The 27890-nt window shown below is 42.8% G+C and overlaps 3 protein-coding genes across 7 annotated transcripts in view; 1 reads left to right on the forward strand and 2 right to left on the reverse strand.

The window, feature by feature from the left end:
* MCTS1 (MCTS1 re-initiation and release factor) lies at window positions 1–27369 on the reverse strand. Of its 2 annotated transcripts, XM_043492710.1 has the most exons (7): window positions 27238–27369; window positions 25718–25788; window positions 10646–10798; window positions 9783–9880; window positions 8401–8534; window positions 5688–5755; window positions 1–1110 (listed from the first exon to the last, which is right to left on the reverse strand). In XM_043492710.1, the coding sequence occupies exons 1-7, from the start codon at window positions 27352–27354 to the stop codon at window positions 1029–1031; spliced, it is 723 nt and encodes a 240-aa protein (XP_043348645.1). In that variant the 5' UTR covers window positions 27355–27369; the 3' UTR covers window positions 1–1028. The 2 variants fall into 2 exon arrangements, with proteins under 2 accessions (XP_043348645.1, XP_038272075.1); XM_038416147.2 differs by lacking the exons at window positions 25718–25788; window positions 27238–27369 and adding an exon at window positions 12785–13109.
* LOC119861256 (tigger transposable element-derived protein 1-like) lies at window positions 8442–26666 on the reverse strand. Of its 4 annotated transcripts, XM_043492706.1 has the most exons (4): window positions 22786–25615; window positions 10646–10798; window positions 9783–9880; window positions 8442–8649 (listed from the first exon to the last, which is right to left on the reverse strand). In XM_043492706.1, exon 1 carries the CDS (start codon window positions 24620–24622, stop codon window positions 22886–22888), a length of 1737 nt encoding a protein of 578 aa, XP_043348641.1. In that variant the 5' UTR covers window positions 24623–25615; the 3' UTR covers window positions 8442–8649; window positions 9783–9880; window positions 10646–10798; window positions 22786–22885. The 4 variants fall into 4 exon arrangements, with proteins under 4 accessions (XP_043348641.1, XP_043348643.1, XP_038272072.1 ...); XM_043492708.1 differs by lacking the exons at window positions 8442–8649; window positions 9783–9880; window positions 10646–10798 and adding an exon at window positions 15330–15743; XM_038416144.2 differs by lacking the exons at window positions 8442–8649; window positions 9783–9880; window positions 10646–10798 and adding an exon at window positions 25718–26666 and having other exon boundaries at window positions 19196–24610.
* CUL4B (cullin 4B) overlaps window positions 27004–27890 on the forward strand; it is a 31586-nt gene continuing 30699 nt past the window's right edge. Inside the window, exon 1 of the mRNA XM_038416142.2 lies at window positions 27004–27134. Coding sequence (XP_038272070.1) covers window positions 27122–27134 — 13 coding nt within the window. The 5' untranslated portion in view covers window positions 27004–27121. The remainder of the gene's footprint in view (window positions 27135–27890) is intronic.

Genomic DNA, 27890 nt, shown 5'->3' on the forward strand with positions numbered 1-27890 from the left:
TGAGACAGAAGCCATTTGATACAAAATTAAAAACTGCAAATACAAATAAAAAGATTTACAATATTAATAAATCTTTCCAACGAGTCATGTAGAGTTATTACTCTGATCATTCCAGATGTTTCCACATAACATTCTTTCAGCATGCACAATCACTTTAATGCTGAGGATGAGTCTATGCATGCAGTCCCCATTTATAAGTAGTAACAGTACATGTGCAGGTGATAGGGTGCACAAATGGAGGCCTAGTTGATATTCCTTTTAAAATGTGGCCCAGAAATACTAACTTCTGGTTACAGAAGCTGTTAGCACTTACTACTGTGGCCATTTAAAGTTTCCCCATTGTTACTATAGATTTTCAATGCAGGGAAAAACTGATCATTTGAATAGCGTATCTTGGTGATGTCATGTGTCTCACAATCCAGTGTTTATATTACAGTCCATAAAACTAATTGCATCTTAAAAAGTGGCCACTCAGCTGAGTAAAACATTCAAACCACTATTGTTGGACAATAAGTTAAATTAGAATTTGACACAAAGCATATGGAACATAGAAACATCCAGTTTGTGTGTTGAAAAGTCAGAAACTAACATCCTTCTAGACTTCCTGTTATCAAAAGCAAATGCATTAACATGTTTTAGAAATTTTATATACAACAGCATTAAATATATCCTAAATCCAATTTAAATTACTGTGCTAGGAGAGAGCACAAAATTTTACTGTTAGCTTTCTCTCTTCTTAGCAGAAAGTGTTCTACTCACTGTTCACATATGACCTTTTCATCAGATACATCTTCAAGCATTCTGACAACATGGGTTTAGGATAAAAGCTTAAGAACTGTAATAAAGTCTAGAAAACTATTGCCGCTAACAGGACTTTAGCATTCACTTGACTTATTTAGCATAGCCACTGAACAAAATAAATTTGTACATTCAGTCACATTAAAAACAAAAGGAATTACAAAGCAGTCCATTTACTCTAAGTGCATTCCTTTGGTGGGGGGGGGGAAGGTCACACCGTTTCTTTTGCTTCACTTATATGTCTTCATATGCCAGAGGCCATCATTTAAATAATGGATATTTTCAATGCCAATCCCTTTGTTGACTTTCTCACTGTGAAAGGAAAAATTAAATGTAAAAAGGTATAATGGTTCATTACCATATATTTCCAATTCAATCCAACTAACCTTTTGGGCTCATCTACATTACAGTTTGTAGTCATGTTAGTTAACTTATGTTAAAATACAGGGAAAGTTGTAGAAGAGCCTCTTTATGTAAGTTGACTGTGACTTTATACCTTAGTTTTTAATTTAAACAGCATCTTTACAAAATAAGAAAGCTCAAAGTACATAATAAAAAAAAATAATCCCTGAAGTAGGAATCAAACTTTACTGCTCAGCTGCACCTCACACCACAACCAGAAATATCTGGCAAAGTAGTATGAAACTAGAAAACAAACACCCATCTACCAGAAAAAGACTGTCCAGTGCTAAGAAACACCAATAAAAACAGACCGAAATGAAATTATAAAACATTACATGTCACCGGGTGGACTTCCATTCACTCAACCAAATACATCATCTATCTGCCTGCTGATTCTCCTCTCTCATGCATAGAGCCCTCAAATCCACAGGTATCCACTTTATATCTGACAATAGCACTGCAGCTGCTGATACAAATTTTGTATCCAAGCAGGGCTCTGACGGTAAGAGCCAGGCAGGCAGCTGTGAGGAACTGTGGCATGGATCCTTCACCTGCCCTGGGTGGAAGGTTGGTTGGGCCCCATGCACAGGGCAGGTGGAGGGTCTGCCACAGCTGGCCACCTGGCTCTTACTGTGGCCAGGCTGAGGCTCCGAGCAGCCCTCTTCCCCCCAGGCCAAAGCTGGGAGAGCCACATTGGCAGCTGTGGGGAGCCTGGGTCTCTACATCTGCCCTGAATGGGGGGGGAGCTGGGAGGTAGGGATACTGGGTAGGGGTGCAGGGCTCGGTACCCAGGGCAGGTGGAGGGTCTGCCACAGCTCCACACAGCTGCCCACCCAGCTCTTATTGCAGCCAAGCTGCGGTTCTAAGCCGACCCCCCCAGCCGGAGCTGGGTCCAGGAGAGCCGTGCTGGCAACGTCGGGAGCTTGGGTCCCTCCACCTGCCCTGTGCTGAGGGGCAGGGATACTGAGCTGAGTGACTGCTCTGGCCCCTGGCCCACTGCAGGTTGAGGGTCCGCCACGGCTCCCCCCGACCCGACTCCATCTGGGGAGGGGAGCAGCTTGGAGCCGCAGCTCAGCCACTGTAAGAGCCAAATGATCAGCTGTGGGGAGCCGCGGTGGACCTTCCACCTGCCTGTAGTGCCGGGGGGGTTGGGGGGCAGGGGAGAGCTGAGAGCAGCCCCTGGCTGTGTCCCCGATCCCAGGCTCCACACCCAGATGAGGGTAGGTGGGGGGTCCGCGACTCCACCCAGGTTCCCCACAGCTCCCCCTGATCAGGCTCCAGCAGGGAGGATGCCTCAGAGCCTCAGCCTGGCCCTCAGCGTAGAGCCCTGCAAACCTGCCGATATCAGGAGATAATTTTTGCAGATAGCAGATTGGATGCGGATACACTTGTGTATCCATGCAGGGCTGTACTCATACAAACTTCAATGGCATCATAATTTTTTCTCATGCTGGTAGGCTGTGCAGTCTCCTCCAAAGCTAATGTTCTTATAGTCTCATCAATGAAGCAGCAAGAGGTACTAATGATCAGCCCTCTCCCTCTGGATAGTAGTTCTCTACCGATGTAACACCATTTTTAATGGCCTATATTTACTTATTTATTTCTTAATTTAGGTACCCTGCTCAACATGATCATGTACTGATCCAGGCCCTTTCATCTCAGAGTGCTAGGGACATCACACAGAACAGACCCTCAGCCATCTTCATGACAGTGCAATGTACTACCACCACCAGGCCACTGCTAGATGTGTTTTAGGCATATTTTAACTCCAAACCACATTTTTGCTTCCCTTCCACTCATTTATGGTAAAACAACAACACAGGCTGTTTCTATACATTGGAATCCTTCAATTCAAATCATTTCCTAATGCCTGCTAAGATGACAAAAGTCATTCAAGCAGCAGGAATCTCCCAGTTGTCATCCTACCAATTTGTAATTGCACCCTTTTGACAGAACCCTCAGTTATTCAACCAACCCTTCTATTACTTGAGAAAACTTCACTTTCTTCAAAGTTCCATTACGAAAATTATGACCAATCCCCTGGCATACATCCTGGTAAGGTGTCAGAGACTGAACACATTGCTGGAATCCAGAAATTTGAGAGTGCTAATTCCAATTCTGCCACCAACTCTAGTTGCAGGCAAGTCACTTAGTGGCTCAGTTTCCCCCATCTATAAAATGAGAATACCTACTTCCTTCATGAGAGTTGAGAATTGCAAAAAATAACTGAAGGGCTCTGAAACCTGCAAAGTGCTTTAGAAGTGATTCTTCTTCTCATAGCCTTTTGTTTCTAAATTATGCTTCGTGTGTGTATCCCCTTAATACAAACACGATGTGGAAATTAATTCCAGCCCCAAGCAGGAAAAGAACTGCAATCATTCTAGGTTTAAGAACTGGAAGAAATGTTACATAAGTCTGGATATATTGATTGATTTATTTATTTAAAAACAGCAACTGCCCCATTAATCTAATGAGTAGCCCAATTGTAAGCAGCAATTTGACTTGTTACTTTATCAACCTTCTGTCATTGTTTTCTGCAGCTTCAATCAAAGTGTTAGGTGAGCTCACAAAGTACATTAAAAAGCTGAAGATTATGAAACTATATATTGTAGTAACCTAGGCACTATATGGATTCTCTCTATTCTCATTTTCCTTTGTCATTTGTTTTCTCCTCTCTAGTCCCTTTCCTTTCTCCCCTTCTTTTTCCTCTCTTTCAGAGTCAAGATATTCAGTGGTTAGACAGCAGGATTGGACATTTGGATACCTATGTTCTAGCCCACATCTACAATGACCTTGGGCAAGTTATTGCAGACCTGAGACAAGACTACATGTATGCACACTTCCCTCTATGTCCTCATCTGTAAAATGTGGATAGTGCTACAATAATAATATTTATCTATTTCTCAGGGAGCGTTTCTGCTCATTTGATGTTTCACATGTTTACAGTGCCCTATAAAGAGCCTCAAGGTGTAGAAATTTCAAAAGCCTCTCACCGATTTTAGGAGCCTACGTATCATTTTCAAAAGTCACTTAGGCATGGTCTACACCTCAAACTTCGGTTGACCTAGCTACGTCTCTCAGGGGTGTGAAAAATTTCAAACCCTGAGACACACATTTAAGCCCACTTAATGCACAGTATAGATATCACTACGTTGATGGAAGAATTCTTAGCTGCAGCGCTACAGCTGTGCCACTGTAGCACTTTAGTGTAGACAGTGCCTTAGATACTTAGAAGCCTGAGGATTGGTCTACACTGAAAACTTACGTCATCATAGCTACGTCTCTATGGGGTGTGAAAAATCCACACCCCAAAAGACATAGCTATGCCAACCTAACCCCCCAGTGTAGCCAGCACTTGGTCAACTAAAGAGTTCTTCCACTGACCTAGCTACTGCCTCTGATCGAGGTGAATTACCTACAGCAATGGGAGAACTCCTCCATGTTGTAGTGAGAGTGTCTACACTGAAGTGCTACAGCAGTGCACTTAAGTGTAGACACAGCCTAAGTCAGTTAGGTGCTTTTGGGAAAAAGAACAAAACAAAAAAAACTTACATTAATAATAGTTAGGAGATAAAGGTTTCTTCCTCTTGCCTTTTGCAGCTAAAGAAATATCCCTTTATGTTCATAGACTATCAGGGTTGGAAGGGACCTTAGGAGGTTATCTAGTCCAACCCCCTGCTCAAAGCAGAACCAATCCCCAATTTTTGCCCAAGATCCCTAAATGGCCCCCTCAAGGATTGAACTCGCAACCCTGGGTTTAGCAAACCAATGCTCAAACCACTAAGCTATCCCTCCCCCAAAACAGTCTCTTCTCTGCTGCCTCCTCTCGTAGTTTTTCACTTCGCTTCTCTCCCATGAATGGGCCTCTAAGTTCCAGAAGAAACGTAGCCAAGCTATCTAACTCAGCAGAAGGAATTCTATGCATGGAGATGGACTAGGGTTAGGACAAGAGAACAACATGAAGAAAAGGGCAAGTGCAGAGAAAGAGTGCCAGTAAGACTTCTAAATCTCTATTGTCCTGGCAAACATGAAAAGTTCACTGCATCACTGTGATGGACTCAGCCTCCTAAACATCAAAATTACAACTCTCTCGGGACACTGAGTCCCATCAGTTAGCAAGTATTTTTATATACAGATACTTTTGTTTAAGGCCTTTAAGAAAATAAAACGGCAAATAAAATTAACAAGCTGACACTTTCCATATTTCAGAACATGATCCCTCTTCCTTTCTCTCATGCAAAAAATAAGAATGGTTTGCAGTTCTGTGGGGGGGGGGGGAAGAGAAGGAGAAAAGACCTAAATAGATTTTTCTGTGCTTCTTAGAATGCTTCAGCAGGAAACACGCCTGAAAGAGTTCTGCACTTGGAAGGAACAGCAGTACAGCCACACTGAGAAACTCTGGCTTAGGTCACTGTCTTCTAAATGTAATTAAGAATCATCACAAGGAGTAGGCTATACTGTATATCAATTTTAAAAACGAGACTCACATGTCCTCAGCTGACATCTTCATGACTCCGACACACAGTGCATGTTGTTTTCCTTCTGCCATTATTGCCTACAACGTACAGCTAAGGAATACGGGTTTGTTTTTTAAAAGAAGCACATCGCAGAAAAAAATAAAAGCAGGAGAACATTAGGAAACACCTCTTCAGAAGCATCATAGTCACTAGGATAACTGTTACCCTTTTATTACTCTCAAGAGCTTAGTTTTTAAATACAATTGTAAGCACTAAAGCACTGTATTCTTGTACTATGTCTCACTGAACAAACACTGGGCAGAATATTAACAAACTAGTGCTCTAGATTTGTTAAGCAGAAAAAATATAGTGCATTAAACTGCTGAGTCAATGTGGGAAGAAACACAGCCACAGTTTGTATTGCCTTTAAACAGCAGTGAAATAAAACAAAACAAAAAAAAAACCACATGTAAAGTCAGTACTGTATTGCTGTTAGTTTAACTGCTTCCTTTGTGCCTAATAGGGAAAGGTGATGGTCCTGCCTTACTTAAAAGAATGATACACTGATTAAAGCTGTACATCTGGGATGTTGTTTTAAACTACTAGGAAGCCAAAATCCTGAGGAACGTAACCAATGACACAACTGAAACAATAAAGTTGTGACACAAACTCTGAGCCAAAGGGTATTCTGATCTTCACAAATAAGTCCCACCTGACAAACTCATTACACTGAACACATTTTGCAGGGTATTATCCATAAATAGTAACATGTAAGGTGTCTACAGAAAGCTTGTAACTTATGAATATTAATAACCATTGTGAGATGTACATACAGGTAATATTTAAGGCATAATGTATCTATATTGAAAAAAAGAAAAGGAGTACTTGTGGCACCTTAGAGACTAACAAATTTATTTGAGCATAAGCTTTCATGAGCTATAGCTCACTTCATCGGATGCCTATATTGAAAGTATGCTTTATGGACTTGAAGTCACTAGGATGTCTCAGTAATGTCCCACTTAGGCAAGGGTGGGGTTGTCACCCTGCCCTGTTTGGCCAGTGATGTTATTTTCAAGGCTCAATTGTTTAGCCTTGCGCATTATTGAGACTTTGAATAGACAAAACCATCAGAGATATAGAGAGAGAGTCAAAACCACTTAAAGGTGAAAAAAAGAACATTACAATAGAAAGCTTCACCCTGGCTGTGAATAGAAACCAAAACCTGTTTTCAGTATAACTGTGTTGAGAAGGACACACTGCTTCCAATCCATTCACTGACTGGGGTGCTTTCACAAAAAAATTTGGATTCCGATTATTGAGGAACCACCACCCTGCCCTGCAACAGGCTGAACTTGGAGGTGGGGGAATCTACTTTATTGAATAGGAAAGGTAACTATTGTAAGTATAAATAGAGATTTTCAATTTATATCGTAAGCACTTATTTCCACACACTCTTGTTTCTAGTTAAAACATTATTCTTTCTGAGGAAGAAACAAAAGTAGGTTTATTTAAGTGCTCACAGGTGCTGTGTACTTTACATGAGTAAAAACTAGTAAATTGGGGAATGCTGCACAGGATCTGAAAATTCTGTGAATAGCCAGTGTCAGGGGCTGGGTATCACAAGGGGAGGTTTCAAAGGGATTCATGAACTGGAGTGCACCTATTGTTAGCCTGCAGGCAAAGGAAGGGCTGACATAACAGAGGAGAGGGCATGAGCGAGTGAAGGGCTCGCAGTGTCAGGGAGTTGCCACCCAGCTACCACAGTGACTCTCAGTCCTGGGTTCATCAAGAAACACCAGAGAAGTCAGATGTATGCTCTTTCATTACTAAGGGCATGTCTTCTTTAGCCACATTAAATCACCGCAGCAACAGAACTTGAACGTGACTTGTGTAGTCGCAGGATAGCACTGGGAGAAAAAAAAAAAAATCCACCCCTATGAGGGGAATAGCTCCCAGCGCTGGGAGCGCGGCCACTGTCTACACTGACACTTTATAGCACTGAAACTTGCAGCGTTCAGGGGGGTGTTTTTTCACACCCGAGTGAGAAAGCTGCAGCGCTGTAAAGCGCCAGTGTAGACAAGCCCTAAGGCTAACAATGACGCATGCTAACTAACAGTAGCAGCACAGTAGAAGCATTTTAGATGACCCAGCTTGGACCTGCCGATTATTCCAGTCTCAGTCAGTGGAGAGGCGAGACCAGAGATTGGAATGCTTGCCCCTTCACACTCAATGGAGTCCATCACTGGCATAGAGTAAAATCTTGGCTCCGATCAATTGCAAGGGTCCCTTTGACATCAGTAGGACCAATATTTCATCAATATACAGTTGAGCAAAGCTCCAACAGATTTATTTTTATTTGCTTGTGTGGTGAATTACATCTCTCCTCTCCAGTCTCCTTTTATGCTAATTTGGATGATTTAATTATAGTTATGCAATTAAATATAATTATGTTTAAATTAACGCAACACCATCCTGACCCTCAATAAGCCCTTAAATAAGAACTACAGACAAAACTGTAATCATTAGTGACTATGCACCAAAACCAACGTAAGCAAGAACTATGGAACAATTTTTACTCTGCAGAAGAATCTGAATACCTCTGTCCCTTATCAGGCTATTAGAGGCAGGGCTCTTGAAAAGCTAGTATAATTCAGGACAGACTATGACTAACTTTGTAAAATACAGTGATAGACAATTCACTCATCTTGTGGCATACATGAATATAATTGACCAAGAAGGATACAACAACTGTATCAACAGCAGCAGGGTAAAGTTTCGCTCCAGGAGAGGTCAGGCCAGGACACATTATATTCGCTCCACTGAGTACAAATTTAATGGCTCCTTTATCAACCTGCTGATGTGGTAAAATAAATGGATCTGGGGTGGCAGGGGGGAGAAATGAAGAATTATGATTTACCACACTGTAGGAGGGATGACGACAGACATCAGTAATCCATGCCATTGGGTGGACTCAGTAATACACCTGCATGTTCTAAATCAGGTTAAAAAGGACAAAACAAGTTACAGGTATCACAAATTTAGTTTATTAAGGTAGTAAATTTTTTTTTGGAGATTTATCATCACTCCGTCAGTTATCTGGAGGTCATGCTGTTTGGCAACACCGTCTCCAAAGGATATGAGCACTGTCTTCACATTTCTCATCCACTACTGATCCAAAGAAGATGACTAAGATAGTTGAACCTAAATCTCCCACACATTTAGTAACAATTTCAGTAAGGGTTCTCACAATGACAACGTTATTGTTTTAAAGTATCCAAATCTCCAAATCTGTACACCCCAAAACAAGTAAAGATGCAGTCCTTCACCTGAAAGCTTTCAGTCTAGATGTGATGGGGCAGAAGTGGTGAGGATTACAGATACACAGAAAAGAGAAAGGGATCAGAACATACAAGTGTCAAGGAGAGAGAGAAGCTCTGCAAAACTACAAACTACAAAACATTTACAATACCGACATCAGTTCTGGACATGTCAGGTAATATTTTCAAAATCACCTAAGTCACTCAGTAACCCAAGTCCCATTAATTTTCAGTAGGATTTAGGAGCTTTTGCAAATGTTATTCTTTGGTACCAGAATAATGTAAACAAACAGGAAGAATTCAGAGAAGAGAAACAAAACAAAATCCAAAAGGGATTGATCTTATCAAACATATGTTTTGGAGCGGGAGGGGGTGGGGTTGAGGAGCAAAATACATATTACAAGGACATTTACATGATAACCACATACAATTATTAAAAAAAAAATAGAACCAAAAGAAATATTGGGTAGAACAGGGGGATATAACATGAGGTAATAGGGTAAAACAACAATTTAGACTGCATATCAGGGAAAGTCTCCCAGAGGAACTGGGGGAAGCTTTGCACATTTAAGAACAAGATTTCACAAAGCATCACAAAAAAATGCTGTAGGGCACAATCCCACATTGGCAGCAAAAAGAACTAAGTGACTTAACAGCTTTCTTCCACCTGTAGCTTACTGATTGGATCTATTTTGTTTTTATCTATGGCAGAGATATGCAAGTGGTAAGTTTTGTTTGATACAGTAAGTACAGAAACCTATTTGAGTTCCACTCATCCCTTATTATGCCCAGCTCCCAAGAGACTTACATTTGTGAAGTAACCTTAGCGTTGGGTAAAATGTCCCTTCTCTTTGCCTGAAGAACAGTAACTCTCCATTTACTGTGAGGATTTCTATATGTTCATGACTGCAAGATAAAAGAGTTACTCTAAGAGCCAATTACTTTTTTGGGGTACTGCATCATACTACTCAGTTTCTCCTGCATCTCACCATTTGTTTGATGCAGAAACGGGGCATTCAAGCAGTAACATTTTAGTCACAAGTTCCTTTACTAAGCTCATATACCTACGTTCCTCAACATTTCTCCCCTTAGCAGCAATACAAAAAAGAGGCACAGCCCTTCAGTCACTATGGGTCTGCTTTCTGTTTTTTTAATTTAACATTTGACAGTGAAGTTCAGTACAAGTATACAGTGCACTGTGTATAAAAAAATTGAATTAATCAAGTCAGACTTGGAAAGCCAGATATGGTGAAAAAATGCTCTCCAAGTTTCCACCTCCTCCTAATACACTCTTCTCAACCCCACTTACTTAACCATAAGCAAATAACATAAATCTTTTTCAAATCTTACTTTTTTTTATTTTATCTTGTCTCTGTGTGTTGAAAAAAAGATATATTCTGAGGGATAATTATTCCCAGTAACACCAACCATGCACCAGGTGATGGTTCAGTCATTTGGATGAGTTCTTACATAGCTTTCCAAAAGCATAGTGAACATGGATTCTTTTGAACTAGTCATAATTTATAAGCTCCTACATGCATTCTCATCTATGATACCCAAGAGAAAAGGTATTTCTCAAAAAAGACTTAATTTTGCTGGGACACAGAAGAGTATGTAATAAGTAAACATCAAGGCAATTTGGGAGTGGAGGTTACAAGAAGAGAAACTTACCATCTTACTATTTTGACAGGATCTTTCTTTGGCATAATTTGGTTTAGCCATGGTTCAATACCAGGAAACTGATCTATCAGTTGGTTCTTAATGCCTTTAATAACTGATGTCTTCAGTTGGATGCAGTTGGATACGTTCTCCTTTTCATCAAACCTGCCAAGTCACAAAACAGACTTCACTGTCTGCATTATCCCAGTATGATCACGATTTTAAATTTAAAAAAGCACATGTAATTTAGCTATCAAATGTCTGGCAGTACTGAAGTTGTACATCTTTCACAAAAGGTTACAATTTAATGCCCACATGTACTATTCACAAAAACATTTTATAACTTTAATTTAGGCAATATGCAACTCATTTGTTAAAGGAAACAATCAGATAATTGTAATACAACACAATTTACAACTTTTCAGTGGCAGCTAAATGGCATTTAGATGCCGAATACTTGTTTTCACAGCAAGTAAAGCCCAATATTCTCCCAATTTGGGTCAGTCCCACTGAAGTCAGCAATACTCTCCCCAGACAGAGGGGTCTTCCCTAAAGGCTGGATCCTGCGCCATCAAAGTTAATGGGAGTGTTTTAATTAACTTCTAGTTTTAGGGCTTGATTCTGCTTCCACTGAACAACTTGCATAATTGGAGCCTAAATTTGTCCCATTTGGTTCCATTAATACAAGTTATTATGCGTTTCTGGGTTTATCTTAGCTTTGAGCGTGTACACGACAAAAGCTTTTTCTCTCATTCCTTTGGCAGATGTATGTTACCAAGCTGATTGTTATTTCAGTACATTAAAAAATATGTTTTAATAATCCTAAAACCTATTTATACAGCCTATTTAAAATATTTATTTAGATTCAGGATACATGTGAAGGGAACAATTAAAAAAAAATGAATTATGTATGTTATCCCAGATGTTACATGCTTTAACAATGCCACACATCTATTTTATCACCAAACTATTTAGATATGAAGTTACAAACTGAATCTGCCACTTAAACGTATTCTCTGAAATCCACTAGCTAGAAGACAGCAGTACAAAAACCTAGGAAAGAGCACTTACACTTAGGGACAGGCCTAACATCCGAAAGAAAGGTTAAGGGAGAAGAGTGCTAAGAACTGCATTATATCAGTGTTTGAGACACCTCTTATTTGTTCAATAATTGATGCATTTATTTATACTTTCCAAGACCTCCAGAGGCATCTAATGAAGTCCAGTCCCCCGCATTAATGGCTAGCCTAAGTATTACCTAGACCTAAGTATTATCTTTAGGTATAATGTGAACCTATTAAAAATCTTGGCAGGCTGATAGTTTAACAACATTCATTTTGTGATTAGACACCACTAGAGAAGATCAGAAATACAGCTTTATAAAAAGAAAAGGAGTACTTGTGGCACCTTAGAGACTAACAAAGCTCACGAAAGCTTATGCTCAAATAAATTTGTTAGTCTCTAAGGTGCCACAAGTACTCCTTTTCTTTTTGCGGATACAAACTAACACGGCTGTTACTCTGAAATCTAGCATTATAAAGAGAGCATCAAGTCTACAGCATTGCATGAAATGGTGAAATATCAGTGTGCATTTTATCCCCTGCGTTACTTAAAACGCACCCATTAAATAAAGACCCGCCAGGCCCAGGAGCTGAGCGATGGCAATACCGAGGCACCCACCCGGCACTCCTATGTACGGCTCCACCTCACAGCACGGGATCTCTACGACTGATGCCCTTCGTGTCACCGTTGGCTAGGGCCAGGCTCTCTCGCCGCCACGAAGCGGGGACGTGTGCGGGGTGCGCGGTGGCTGCGGGGGCGGCACTGTGGTGGGTGGGGAGAGAGGAAAGTGCCCACCCCGCCCCCCGGGGGGGTGAACCCAAGCCTGGCCGCAGGGAACAGTCACGGGCTCCCGCGGGGGAGGGGGGGGCTGCCCCGGAGACCCAGCGCCCGGGAGCCAAAGCAGCCCAGCCCCTGCCCCTCTATGCTACCGAGAGAAGGTGCCAGCGGCCGGGGGCGCCGCTACGTCCACGGAGGGGCTCAGCAGGGCCCCACCCGCCAGCACGGGACCCCAGCTCCGCCAAGGGCGAGGGGCCCGGCCCCACGAGGGGCGCCCCTTACCTCCCGCTGCGGCAGCAGCCGCTCACTTACTTTTTGAACATCGTGGGGACGCTGGGTGCCTGCCAGACGAGGCGGGCGGGGCCCTGGGGGGCCGGGCGGACGGAGGGGCTAGAGGTGGAACTGGCATCCACAGGCTCCGAGTCCCAGATGCCTCACACGAGGCCCCGACCCTCCCGTCAGCCCCAGCCGGAAGCAGGCCCACTTTACGGCATGTCGCACCTCACCATAACAACGGAAGCTCGACTGCCAGCCGGGGGCACTACAACTCCCGGCGGCCAACGCGCGGCACCGCCTCCTTGCGCATGCGTGCAAGGACTGGCGGCCGAAGGTTTACGCAGCTCTGGCCGCCCATTCCATCTTGCGGCTTTGACGGGGGGGGGGGTAAAGTGTCTCGCCCCTCCCCCACACAAGCCCACCTTGCCTTCGCTCGGGCACAGAGCCCAGCTAGGGTGACCCAGACAGCAAATGTGAAAAATCAGGACCAGGGGTGGGTGGTAACATGAGCTTATATAAGAAAAAGACCCTAAAATCAGGACATCTCATCACCCTAAGCCCAACCCACCCTACCTGAGCCACAGCGTCACCGCGGCCCCTCAGTGCCCTGCCCTCAGTTACACATGCCTCCCCCACATCCCCATCCCGCTCTTGTTTCCCGACCCTCCTCCTTAATCCATACGCAGGCCTGCAGTCCCATGCAGCTCTGAACCTTTGCTTGCACGCCCACTGCCCCCCCATGCAGACTTTGTGAAAGCATAGCCTATGGTTCTGCTCACCTTCACCCTGCCTGGCTGTGCAAAATCCTTAAAAGTCCTGCTAAGGATTTACTAACTGAACTGCTTGAACTGAAGTTGAGGTGGTTAGGTCAGCAGCGCAGAGCAACTGTGAGAGATGGAAGAGTGCCAAGAAAGCCCACAACCTATGGAGATTGAAAAGTGTGTGGTTAAGAACTCAAAGGCCCCAATGCTGTCCTCTAGCAAGCTCACCTAGCAGAGGAAAGGATAGATTGTGGGGGTAGGTGAAGAGGAAAGGAGGCCATGGCATCTCTCCACACTGTTGTGCAGGGGATATGCTGGGGACAGGGCCCCTAGTGAGCATTATTCCATGCCCCCCTCAAAACTTTGGGAATACAATAAATCGTACTAATATGGAGAGGAAATTGGTAGTATCATTATACCATAGCACAAAAAGCCCAAGCCCTCCATGGTTGTACTGAGATCCACAATAGATTCAAAGACACCTGTGGCTTTGGAATGTCCCTGTGAAAGCTAATCACACCTCCCCATTCCCATGGGTTGATAGGGATGAAGCTGAATGAATTGTAACTCAGGCCTTATCTACACTACAAAGTTTTGTTGGCAAAAGTGGTGCCGCTTTAATTAAAACCACTCTTGCATGTCCACACTAGCTCCTTGTGTTGACAGAATGCATCCACAACTAGCAGCTCTTGCATCAAGGCTGAGAGTAGCTACCCCACCATGCAACTGGATGCAAAGGGTGCTTTGGGAAGGGTTTGCAATGCCTTATGGGGCAAGTACAGCATCACATGATGCAGGTTTCTCAATCCCATTGTTCCAGTGGTATCCTAGTAGTTTGTCAGCTGCTTTTTCAATGGGGGGGAGAGGAGAGAAAGGAGAGAGATGACAGACCTATCCTGAGGAATGGGGACACCCCCACACACGTCAGCCTCGCCCTCCCCAGTTCTGCTTAGCACAGCAGTCTCTTCCAAAGCAGCCCACTCTGCCTATGGTTCTGTGATTCCCCCCGAGTTCTCCCAGCCTCGGCAGCTGCCAGGAGCAGCATCCCAAGCAGCTCTGTGGGCTCTCTGTGCTGAGGAATGTCAAAGCAGTACAGCTGTTGTTCCCCTCCCAGCCCTGCACTCCCACAGCAGGCAGCTGTGTTCCTAGTGCAGGGCAGAACAGGAGCATTCCAGATTAATAATTTACTCTTTGTTCCAGAAGCAGAGCAGCACACTCATCTGTCATACTTCCCAGTTCCCAGAGCTTTGAAAGGGGAGGGGCACATTCTTGCAGGGCACCAGAGACCAAAACAGTGAGCAGAACAGTCACAGCAGGCATTGTGGGATAGTGATAGATACCAGTTATGTCAACAAAAACAAACAGCAATGTCTACACTGATGCTTTGTCGCTTTAACTTTGCCGCAAAACGCTTTAAAATTATGCCTCTCATTGAGGTGGTTTTGTTTTGCCACCGAAAGTAGCTTTGTAGTGTGTACACTTCCTGTTTTGTCAGCAAAAGGCAGCTTTTGCAGACAAAACTTTGCAGTGTAGACAAGGTCTCAGAGTTTTCCGATTCCACTCAATTAATGGAAACACCTTTCAAAATTAACTCAATAGGAACTAGTTTTCACTGAAAACAGATGAAATGACCTAAGTTTCTCAGATAAACTGTTCTTGAGAAATGACATTCCAAAATACAGTAACACGTTTGAATTATTTTCAAAAAGTGAAAAACCTCTTCTCACTTCCATTTCTCTAAAACAGTATGATTCACTTCAAATTGGGAAAATTTAAAACACAAATACTAATGAAACCACAGGTAAGAGATGTCACGCAGATTGGTTTTGAGAAAAAATTTATTGGAGAAGACCAACTCTGGTCTTATAAAAAGTAAATTACAACCATTACGTTGGAGCTGCAACAAGGGCTCCATAATCACAGTTATAAGAGGAGACTTGGGAGGGTGGACTTGTAGTTGGTACCACCCAGGCATGAAGGAAATCTCAGTTCATTTCCTGGCTCTCCTTATTTAATAGGTGATCATAGTCAAGTCACTTAGACCCAGATCCTCAAAAGGTATTTAGATTCCTAACTTCCATTAATCTGGGCCTTAATCTCTTTGGGTGAAATCCTGGCCCTATTGAAGTCAATGTGAGTTTTGTCACCAACGTCAGGTCCACTGAGGATTTCACAATTCATCCCTTAGTCCCCCATCTGTCAAGCAGGGATAATACTTCCATACCTCATGGCTGCTGCAAAGGTAAATTCATTACTTTTTGTGAGGTGCTCAGATAGTATAGTGATGGGGGACATAGAAGTATTGTGTTGTCATCACAGAAAAAAAACAAAAAAGAGAATGAGATTCCAGAAAATTGTCAGCAATTGTAAGAAACGGATTGTTAAAATAGAGCCTGCATGGAGTTATGCTGTTTTAAGTTACCAGGTAGAAGATGGAATCCTATGTAAATACAGCACATTCCCTGCATACTGCTGTAAAGGAAAAACAAATGTCATCTGTTCTGGTAGGAAATATCTGAACAGGGTTCGCACAAACAACTAAAAGCTGGAAGTGGATATGAAGGGCAGAAGAATGAATAATGGGGAAAAGAGCTATGGGAGGGGTGAATTAATTAATACCAGCATAAATAAGAAAACTTGGCAGCAATAATGGACATATGGTAACTAAGTGATGTGATCAGACATCAGAAGCTGGACATTTATCTCTCATCTGTTAGCATCTTCCAGCTACTTTAATCATAAATATAAATTAAAACCAAGGGGGTCCACAAGATTTTGAGAACTTTTGTACATATAATGGAACCAAACAAGACACCAAGAGATGAGTTATAATTACCACACACTTGCATGAAATATGGGAATAGGAAACATCCTATTTAAAATCTGGATATTCCATGAAAAAATAAAAAAATAAAGACAGAACTAGTTTAAAATGTTTCATTAACCAAATCTGCAAATAAAGAGATTGTGTTTGCATGTGTGTAATGGGAATTCATTCAAGATTTGACAAAGGAATGATAAGGAAGTGAAAATATGCAAACTAAAATCAACAGCAATAGCAAGATTGAGAGAGAATGTTAAGAAAGTGATTCATTTTGATTCTGTAGGTTTATATACTTTAAAGTAATAATATTTAAGTGCATTATGACAACAGATGTGGGACCACTTATAACTGAAGGTTACTACTACAAGTCTCATGATGTAAAGCAAAGTCCATATCCTTATGTCAAATACCAAACTACACTATTCTCCTTCTACAAACACTTATCAATGTGTATTTTGACAATGAATGCTATTTTATGTGCGAATCTAGAGCATGTGTGCCAATGAGATTTCCCTTTCTGTAAATTTACCACAAAGGGTTAATTCATCTTCCAAACTGTAAAATCCTTCCTTATATTGTGAATCATTGATCCGATTTATAAAAACAACAAAATACATACAGAAATTTAGCAGACCAAATTCAAGGTCATGAAAGCCATAGCTGACAAAGTATTAGAGCAGGGTGAGAAAATTTAAAAAAATTTATTAAAGCTAATGTTACATTTATACATGTTGAGAAAAGTGTTTCTGTATATCCAGTTATAGTGCTTAGATTATCCACAAATACAAAGTTTGTTTAAAAACTCATAAGAAACATATAATACATAATCTGCAAAACCCAAATTTAGATTAAATTTAATGACAGTTTAAATCTGGGATCGGCACCCTTTGGCACATGGCCCATCAGGGAAATCCGCTGACAGGCTGGGACGATTTGTTTACCTGCAGCGTCCGCAGCTTCGGCCGATTGCAGCTCCCACTGGCTGCTGTTCACCACTCCAGGCCAATGGGGCTGCAGGAAGCAGCACAGGCCGAGGGATGTGTTGGCCACCGCTTTCCGCCGCCCCCATTGGCCTGGAGTGGTGAACCGCAGTCAGTGGGAGCTGCAATCGGCCGAACCTGCGGACGCTGCAGGTAAACAAATCGTCCCAGCCCGTCAGCGGATTTCCCTGATGGGCCGCGTGCCAAAGGTTGTGGATCCTTGGTTTAGATATTGGAATCCAAATACTCGGGTACATCACTCATGAAAAGTTATACAGAGAGTTGGTTGTAGAAAGCAAATATAGGAATGAGTGTAGATTGTCCCTCAGTATTTGAGCATTTAGGATGGGTTGTCCCTTTAGTAGATATAATCCATCAGAGAAGTACCTCCGTTACTAAAGCAAGATAGCATGGAGCCTCCTGGTGCAAACAATCTGCATTTATCCATCACATCTCCTTACCCGAAAAGCCTGTCAGTATGGTTTTTATTTGCATGACAAAGCCAAGAGAGGCCGAAGTGAAAAGTTTGGTTGTACTTTCTACTTGCCAATAAGTGCAATAATTAAAGGATTTAAATTTCCTACTAAACTGCATAGTCAATGCAATCACATTAAAATGGGAAGGCCTATTTGATCTAGTACTTGTCCCTGCCAATATGGGATTATTCCCAAGGTCCATTTATATTGTTTTCTTCAGTTTAAATAACTTAAGTGATAGGGTTTCCACTTCTTCCATTAACAGTCTGTTCTGAGGCCTCTTACCACCTGGAAATTTTTCCTAATATTCAGCCTAAATTTTCCCTTTCTTAATTTCATCCCAATACTCCTAGTTGTCAGGGGACATCACCCTCAGTAATTCCTCTCCCTCCTTAAAAAGAAAAGGAGTACTTGTGGCACCTTAGAGACTAACAAATTTATTTGAGCATAAGCTTTCGTGAAGTACAGCTCACTTCATCGGACGCATTCAGTGGAAAATACAGCGGGGAGATTTATATACACAGAGAATATGAAACAATGGGTGTTACGAAATGATAACACCCATTGTTTCTTGTTCTCTGTGTATATAAATCTCCCCACTGTATTTTCCACTGAATGCATCCGATGAAGTGAGCTGTAGCTCACGAAAGCTTATGCTCAAATAAATTTGTTAGTCTCTAAGGTGCCACAAGTACTCATTTTCTTTTTGCGAATACAGACTAACACAGCTGCTATTCTGAAATCTCCCTCCTTAGTGTTCATAATCTTCAAATATTGTAGAAAATGAATGGTTACATCCCACCTTCTCAGTTGTCACTTACCCTCCATAGGCCATGTCTACACTACCACTTATGTCACTCAGGGGTGTGAAAACATATATCCTGAGCGACATAGTTTGACCAGCATAAGCGGTAGTGCACACAACGCAATGTCAGCGGGAGAAGCTCTAAGGTCTCTAGTGTAGACATAGCCTAAGTTGTATTTCACTGTGTTAGGGCCTGATTCTGGGAGGCTTAAACCTTTAATTTTCCCTCATAAATCAGTCCTTCTAGCTCCTGGTCACTTTTATTGATTCCCCTCTGAACTCCTTCCGTTTTGTCTATATTTTTGAAGTACTAAAGTATTGTTCTCAATGTGGCTGCACAAGTCTAACTGATTGGAATTTAGCAAACAATTATATTGATGATGCACAAGAAGGAATAGAATCCAACCAATTCCCTACAAACTGTATGGCTAACAGGAATAAAAGCAACAATTGTTATTTTTGTCCCTGAAGTCAACAGGATACAACCCTGAACTCACACAGTGAGCATATGATTCAATAGAGGTTCTATTTTTACATAGTCATTTTTCAGAGTAATACTGTGCCTTAAAATAGCATATAATGATTATTTTTTAAATAAGACTCTCTCTGCAGCTCCAGTATTTGTTATACAACACACACCCCGACACACACACCCCACTTGAAAAGATTAAGGCTGTTTACTTTAGAGAGTAGACAAATTAGAGGGGACAGGGTAAAGGTATACTAAATAATTAATAATCTAGAGATGATAGGGTGAATCAAAGAGCTTGATCTTTCTCATAATAAAAGAACAGAGACATTCCGTGAACTCCAAAGTCAGCACTTTACACTGAAAAAAAATTACACATACAATTATCCTGTGCAACTCATTGCCACAATATATCATTGAAGCCAAAAGAATAGATATTTATATAGATATAATGAGAACACCCAGAGGTAAAATAGTACAGAGTTTAAAAAACCCTAAAGTTTGGAAAAGATATAAATCATCATGCTTCAGGGCATAAGCCAACCACTACATGAGAGGTATTAGGAAGAAACTTTCTCTGTTAGAAGGTTATTCCATAATTCTTCTAAAATATTTCATACACCTTCCTCTGAAGCATTTGGTAATGGCCACTATCAAAAACTGGATACTGGATTAAAAGGACCATGGGTCTGATCAAGTATAGCAATTCTTCTGTTCCTCTGATGCTAGGGCTGAGACTTTGCTGTAAGCTACGCTGAACAAACTGAGACCTGAAGCTCTCATATAGGAAGTCTTCTATTTTACATTTTTAAGTAATTTCTTAAAATTAGCAGGTAGTTTAAATATATTTTAAATTGATCACAAACCTATTGCACTGTAATAGGTCCACATTGTTTATTTTTCCTTGTTACCTTCTAACATCTGACTACAGATTAATCACTTTGATACATGGATTGAAATGTTTTCTTTAGTACCACTATCAAAATGTTATTAGCTATTGCTAGGGCCCTACCAAATTCTAGGCCATGAAAAATGCGTAACAGACCTTGAAATCTGGTCTCCTCCTGTCAAATCTGTTTTTTTGGGTGGGCTTTTAAGCTATACTATGCAGATTTCACAGGGGAGACCAGTGTTTCTCAAATTGGGGGTCCTGACCCAAAAGGGATTTATTGGGGAGGTCACAAGGTTATTTTAGGTGGGTCATGGTATTACCACCCTTACTTCTGCACCGCCTTCAGATCTGGGTGGCCAGAGAGCAGCGGCTGTTGTCCAGGTGCCCCGCTCTGAAGGCAGCGCCCCGCCAGCAGCAGCAGAGAAGTAAGGGTGGCAATACCGTACCATGACATCCTTACTTCTACATTGCTGCTGGGGGTGGTGGCTCTGCCTTCAGAGTTGGGCTCCCAGCCAGCAGCCGCCGCTCTCCAGCTCTGAAGGCAGCTGCCACCAGCAGCAGAACAGAAGTAAGGGTAGCAGTACACAACCCTCCCACAACTCCTTTTTGGGTCAGGGCCCCTACAATTACAACACTGTGAAATTTCAGATTTAAATAGCCCAAATCATGAAATTTACTGTTTTAAAAATCCCATGACCACAAAACTGACCAAAATGAACCATGAATTTGATAGGGCCCTAGCTACTGCACAACAGAGCTTTTATTATGCTTTCAGAAGCATTGCTTGTTTGTTACTTGCAGCCTCAACGCTGCTTTCCTGGGTGTTATTCCACTCTTTCGAAAAAATAGTCCTTCAAAAAGAAACCGGAAGTAATTATTAAAAATATTCTGTGTTGAATAATGTTAAACAAACCAAATCTTAAAATTAACCAGAACAAAAGCTATCCTTCCCCACCCTCTAAATCCCATACAAGGCCCTATCTTTTGCAGGGTGGAAAAAGATCCGACTCTTGAAGACTGAACCCTGGGGCTGGTCAGGGAGTCTGTCACCAGAGGAGATCCTGGTGCCACAGGTGAGGACAGCGAAAGACATCCCTGAAGGTGGAGGGGGAACGGAAGAACAGTGGCTTCCCATGAAGATCCCAGCTGCCGGAAGGGGGAATGGGTTCTGGTGAAGACAGTTATGTTTTATATCGCTGATTAGGACCAAATTATATTTTGTCTGCTGATGGTTGTGATAATGCATGTACAACCACCACCACGGTGATTAGCACAGTAAAAGCCATAGATTAGATCGTTAAAAATAGATTAGAGAAAGTATCCATCAATCTTTTTCTAGTCTGACTAGACATAAATGCTTTGGTTCTTTATATAGCTAACAGAAAAGGAAAATGTACATATGGGCTCCAATCCTGCTCTTGTTGAAGCCAATGGCAGTTTTGCCATATACTTCAGTGAGAACATGATTGAACCCAGAGTGTATGGAAACTGTGAGGTTCTTTTCCCAGGCAAAGTGAACTGGCCAACCTTGTACTGTACATTTAACTAGGGCCTAATGCTTAATGAAATTATAACTGTGGTATAGAGGGTAAAATGGTACCTGCATAAATAGCAACTTTTATTCAAGCAGTGAAATAAATATAAACAAGGAAAATGATAAATATACAAAATACGAAGAGATGAAAGAACTCCAACATTATATAAATACTCAAGTATATAAGTAATTTTAAAAGCAATTATCTTTCATTTCATTTAAAAAAGTAATCAGGTACCTCATTTTATCTTTAGTACAAATAGTCTTGTTATTCTCTCACTGGAGTATGAACAAGGGGGAAAATTTGTCACAATGACAAACTATTCCAAGAGGATTTTCTTGAGCTCTTTGGAAGATACATGTATTTTTTGTAATACAGCTACACCTTAGTAATCATAGCCTGGCTAGACACAGTAACCCTTTTTAGAGGACTACACTTAAGAAACTACTATATTCACACAATATACAGATAGTATTAAGAACATAAGGCCAAATGTTGCCTTCAGTAACACTGGAGTAAACCTGGAGTAATTTCAGCGTAGCCAAATAAATCAGTGGTTTTACACCAGTATAACTGAGGGCATAATTTGGCCCCAGATTTCACATAGAGATTTTTTCCAATGGGAAGCTAGCATCTCCCTTCTTGAACTCTTTCGGTCTCACTGGGTCCTACGGCAGGACGTCACTATCTATTTTCCAATTCCCCCAGGTTCTTTTCCACACATGACTGTCTTTGGAGGCATATCTGTAAACAAAGACTTCAAGGCTACTTGAGTTTTTGCATGATCTGAATTTGTTTGCACAGAGCCTCTTTGAATAAACCTCAAAGCATTTAAACTGAAGTTTTGTAATACAACTGTCCATCATTCTTAATCTCACCAAGACTTACACAGAAGACTGTTTCTTAGGTTGCATAATAACTTTATTAGTAGCAACATTTCTATGCAGAGGACCTCATGCAAGCTGCTTTGCACGCTCAACTTCCAGTGAAATCACCTTTCAGCATCAGGTTCTAAGTATACAGCATTTAAAATCCTTGAATAATTTAAGGAGAAGTGAGCGAGTGGACAGTGAAAAGCAAACTGATAAAGACTAGTTAAACTAACTAGGCTAAAAAATTAAGTGATAATAAAAGCATCACTGTTATATTTTATCTTTCTTATTACACTACAGACCCTCCCCGACCTACGCAATCATTCCATTTTGGAAAGCCTTGCGTAACCCCAATTTTACGTAAAATGGAAACATATATTGTGCAAGCATAAAAAAAACAAAAACAAAAAATATTGCATGTACCTTAATCCTATTGTTATCCTGGCACACTGAAGGCTGCATTTTGATGGTGGATGACAATGGGCTTAATTTGTAAATGAGGAAAGAGAGGAGGAGACAGGCATTACATCATCAGGGACATTAGAGGGGCTTTGGAGGTGGAAGGCTGTGGAGAGGTGGATGTTGCAGACCTCTCAACCTTCCTTACAAACTTATCGAGAGATGACTGGATAGTGGCCTTTTTCTTCTCTTCGTATATCTGTCTATAACAGGCCAGCGTTTCGTCAATGCCTCTGTTCACTTTCAAGAATCGTGAGGAATTGGGGTCCATCTTCTCAAATCTTGCCATTGCAGAGTCAATCTCACGAAATGCAAGTGCCATCTCCTTGGTGTTGAAGTGTCGTGGCTCTTCTACTTCTTCAACTTCATCCTCAGCTTCAGCCTGCTCTTTTACTTTTGCTGCTTCTAATTCCATGAGATCCTCATTTGATAATTCAGCTCCATGGGATTCGATAAGCTCATCCACATCACCAACATCAACCTCCAGCTCAAGCTGCTCGGCAAGCTTCACAATTTCATCTGCCACCTTCTCATATGTTTCATCTTTTTCAAAACCTTTAAAGCTGCGTACAAACTGTGGGCACGCTTTCTTCCATACGGCATTCAAACAAACTTGGGTAACCTCTGCCCAGGCCTTAGCAATGTTTATGATGGCGTGGTAAATGTTATACGATTTCCAAAAATCGCATAAAGTCTTGCCAGTCTCTCTGCCAGTTGCTTCTACTGCCTGTGCAAATGTTCTTCGTAGATAATAGGCTTTAAAATTAGCAATGACCCCCTTATCCATGGGCTGTAGGAGTGACGTCGTGTTAGGAGGTAGAAACACGACTTTTACATTAGGGTGAAAGTCGTCTAAATGTGCGGGATGTCCAGGAGCATTATCGACGATAAGCATAATCTTGAATGGGATGTCGTTTTCTCTGCAGAATTTTTCCACTTCAGGGATAAACAAATTTATAAACCAGTCTTTGAAAAGTGCCATTGTGATCCAAGCCTTTCGATTTGAACGGAAATGAACTGGAAGGGTAGCCTTGCTAATGCCTTTAAACGCACAGGGATTTTCTGAATGATAAACAAGCAACGGTTTCAATTTGCAATCTCCAGCTGCATTACTCCCAAGCAAAAGTGTTAGCCTATCTTTCGAAGCCTTAAACCCTGCAATCATCTTTTCCTCTTTTGAAATGTATGCTCTGTCTGGCATTTTTTTCCAAAACAATCCAGTTTCGTCGACGTTAAAGATTTGCTGGGCTGTATAACCATATTCTTCTATAAGTTTTCGTAACACTTCGGGATACTTTTCAGCTGCTTTTTTATCTGCACTAGCAACCTCACCACTCACTTTTACATTGTGAAAATTTGCACGTTGTTTAAATCTATTAAACCACCCATGACTAGCCACAAACTTTGCGTTAGGATCACTGTATTTTCCCTTTACGTCTTCAAAAATACTTTTAGCCTTCGCTTGAATAATCATTAGGCTAAGCGGCACACGTTTTTGAATCTGATCTTCCATCCACATTGTTAATAACTTTTCCATTTCATAGATAGCACCAGAACGCTGCTTTGTTATGACTGTTGATTTTAAAAGAGCAGACCCTTTCATATGCTCTTTTATGCGTGCACTGTCATTCAAAATACTTTTCACTGTTGAGGTAGCCAAATCGAGTTCACGAGCAATTGATGACAGACTTTGTCCACCTTCATACTTTTTCACTATTTTCATTTTCTGCTCTAAATCAATCTTCTTTCGCTTACGAACTGGTCTTGCACTCTTGCTATCACTTGGTTGCTTTCCAGGCATGATTTGAATGAAATAATAGGGTGAAACAACAGAAATACAGTATCACTGAAATAACACAGGACTGAGAGGCTGTGAGAGCACAAAGACTTCCCTTGTGGGAGATGCTACTGCTGTATTCCTTTGCACACCGCACTATAGACGCTCCCCAACTTACACAATCGTTCTGTTCTGGAACGCCTTGCGTAACTTGAATTTTGCATGAGTCAGAAACGTATACCCATTACGCAAAAAACAAAACAAAACAAAAAACAACCTCCTATTTCTAGCCTACAGAACCTTTTCCGTAAGTGCAGATTTGCGTAAATTGGGTCTTGCGTAACCTGGGGAGCATCTGTACAGTACTTTGCATTTCCATATACTATGCAGTATTTTCACAACTCAAAAATTTTATTTATGACTTATGGAACTTTTTGCGTAAGTTCGAATTTGCGCAAGTCAGGTCTTGCATAACCCGGGGAGCATCTGTAGTAGTAACCATGCAATTACACACTTATTCTATTATGCACCCACTCAAAAGCAAGTTCAAAATATCTTGAATCTAGATAAAACACTCCTGAGTTATTTTTCCATCCTTCATTGCAATTAGGTTTTAGGACTCAGGAGTTCTTTTTCTACTATTCAGACCAAACACATTTTTTCCAGCAAAACTCAGTAAAATTACTTCTATGTCTCTGTGAACCATACTTTCTATCAAGACAAGTTAGCGTATCTTTTTCTATCATCACATAGCTGCCAACAGTCTCTCTTTGAGGACCTCTTCTGCCCAAAAAAAGCAGGTGTGAGCTCCTGTGAGTAGTCCTTTGACACTGTCTGCAGCAACAGGGTCTGATAGCTTGTTTTGTTACTTTCACAAATATATCTCAGTCCTCAGTGACTCACAACAGTACACTCGGTGGATTATTTTTTCTTCTGATGAAAACACACCAGTACCACAAAAGGCTGTTAAGAAAGCGATCTAATTATCTCCATCCTGATGTCAATGGTTCTGACTCTTAAACAAGAAAAAAGCCAAAAACTTATTTTGATTAAAGTTTGCTAAATTTTGATCTAATGCAAATTTTCACAAGAGTTATAATTTTCTCAAAAATAACCCACCTGGTTTTTGCAGAATTAGCTGCGGGGGGAAAATCCTCCTTTTGCACTCTAAGCCAACCATTGACTAAAGTCTGAAATTGGAGAGCAAGATCAAAGATACCATTGTATAAATAAGTCTAGCCCAACTTTCTAATTCAATTCTTGTTTGCATATTACTCTTTGCCATTGTGTGAGTGAGTGGTACCTAGTGGTTAAAGAACAAAACCAGGATTCCTAAAATCTGGAATCTTTCTAGCACTACCACAGCTTTGGGCAAGGCACTGCACTTCAGCTGTTTCAGTCCCCCCGTTTGTCAAATATGTACCTGCTTCTCCAAGGGCTTCTCCAAGCCTAGTTACTATTGGGAGAGCATCCTCACATGGAAGGCACTAGAAAAGTGCAAGTGTTCCAGAATACTTCCCCAGCTGTAAAATAGGTAGCTTACAGTATGCCCGCATACTCATAAGGCCCGGGTGACAATGCAGCTACGTTATCTTGACTGTGAGTTTTTGCTGTACATGCACTGCATGGGGGAGCAGCCAAGCATAGCTGGGTGTCTGCCCCACAACCGTTTAGGGTCCGGGTCAGTCATTTCTGCGAAACCACAAGAGGGGCAGGCAGGAAGACAACACAATCTGCAGCCCGAGGGACACAAAGCAGCTGAAGGTGTGTGCAGGGGCGAGGTTCTGGGCCTGCACTGTGCAGGACAGAGGCCAGACTAGATGGTCCCCTCTAGCCTTAACGTCCGCGGTCTCAGAGCGCAGGAGAACACGCCCTACACAGCCAGACACGTCTGCTGGAAAGGCTTCGAGCCAGGGCACAGGCGTCCGAGAGGGGATCCCACCCAGCTGCCCCCGGATCACCGAGGGAGGCAGGGCCGTGAGACTACAGGCACCCTCCCGCGCACACAGCCCAGGGGAGGCAGGCCCGGAGCAGCCCGGCCCCAGGGCGGGAGCGGGCAACCCGGGAGCTAAGTGGGCGGGCAGCGGCCCCCTCCCCCCGGGCCGGCTCTGTCCGCGCCTGCGGGGAGGGCAGCGGCTACGGGTGAGGGAGCAGTCCCAGGGAGCAGCACCAGGGGGCACCCCCGCCGCCTGAGCGAGCGTGGGAGAAGCCGGGCCCAAGCCGCCCCATCCCCGAGCCGGACAAGCGGGAGTAGCCCAGGCACCACACGGGCCTGCACGTACTTCTCTCGACAGGGCAGAGGTACGGGAGCCGACAAGGATCAAACCAACCCTGTCCCAGGGCTGAGGTGGGCGGGCGTAACCCGGGCACGGGACCCTACAGGGAACCAGCCCAACCCCTCCCCCTGCTCCCGCCACGCGGAGTCGTGCTGTAGCCACGCCTCCTGCCGTACGACGTACCCCACGCCTCGGAGCGCGAGGGGATAACGAACCGTCCCGTCACCCGGCGCGAGCAACCGGCATCATGATCACTTCCGGTAGGTCAGAGGGTAGCGGAAGGGGGGGCTAGGAGGTGGCAGGTTAAGCCAGACGGCAAGTGGGGAGAAGGCCCCGCAGGGAGGCTGTTTCCCCGCCCCATACTTCGGGCTGTCGGTGCCGAGAGACCCTCTCCTCCTCCGGCCTCCACCGCTCTGGGGCCTTCGGCAGAGTTCCGGGCGGGTGCCTCCCAGAATGCTTGGCGGCCGGATGTGCCGCCATCTTTAGGCTCCCTCTCTCCCTTGTATTGACAATAACAAGCCCCGATCCGTCCCGTCCCGTCCCCCCCTCCCGGGAGAGAGAGAAGGAGGCAGAGAGGGGGGAGGAGGGAGAGCGGGGGAGCTAAAGCGAGAGGAGAGGAAAAGGAGAGAGGGGCGGGGGCTAAGGAGAAGAAGAGGGAGGAAGGAAACGGGGAAGAGAGGAGGTAGAGAAAGGGGTCTATAGACAAGAGGGAGCGAGAGAGACTCACCTACCCACCCTTTATTTCCTCTTGAAGAAAGAGGGTAGGAGCAAAAGAAGGAGAGAGACCCCAGTGGGAGCAGAAAAGGTAGAATACAGGTGTAGCGAGGAGGACTGGGAGAGGCCAGTGGGTGGAGAGAAGAAGGAAGAAAGGCGCTGCTGAGAGGCATAGAAGCAAGAGAGGCATGAGAAACCACTGAGAAGAAACAAAGGAGTAGTGAAGAGACGAAATAAGTGATTCTACCGAGAGAAGAAAGTGAAGGGGGGGGGAACTGAACGACTCTGCTGGCAAAAAGGAG

This window comes from Dermochelys coriacea, chromosome 9, assembly GCF_009764565.3.
Source record: "Dermochelys coriacea isolate rDerCor1 chromosome 9, rDerCor1.pri.v4, whole genome shotgun sequence".
Classification (NCBI taxonomy): Eukaryota; Metazoa; Chordata; order Testudines; family Dermochelyidae; genus Dermochelys; species Dermochelys coriacea.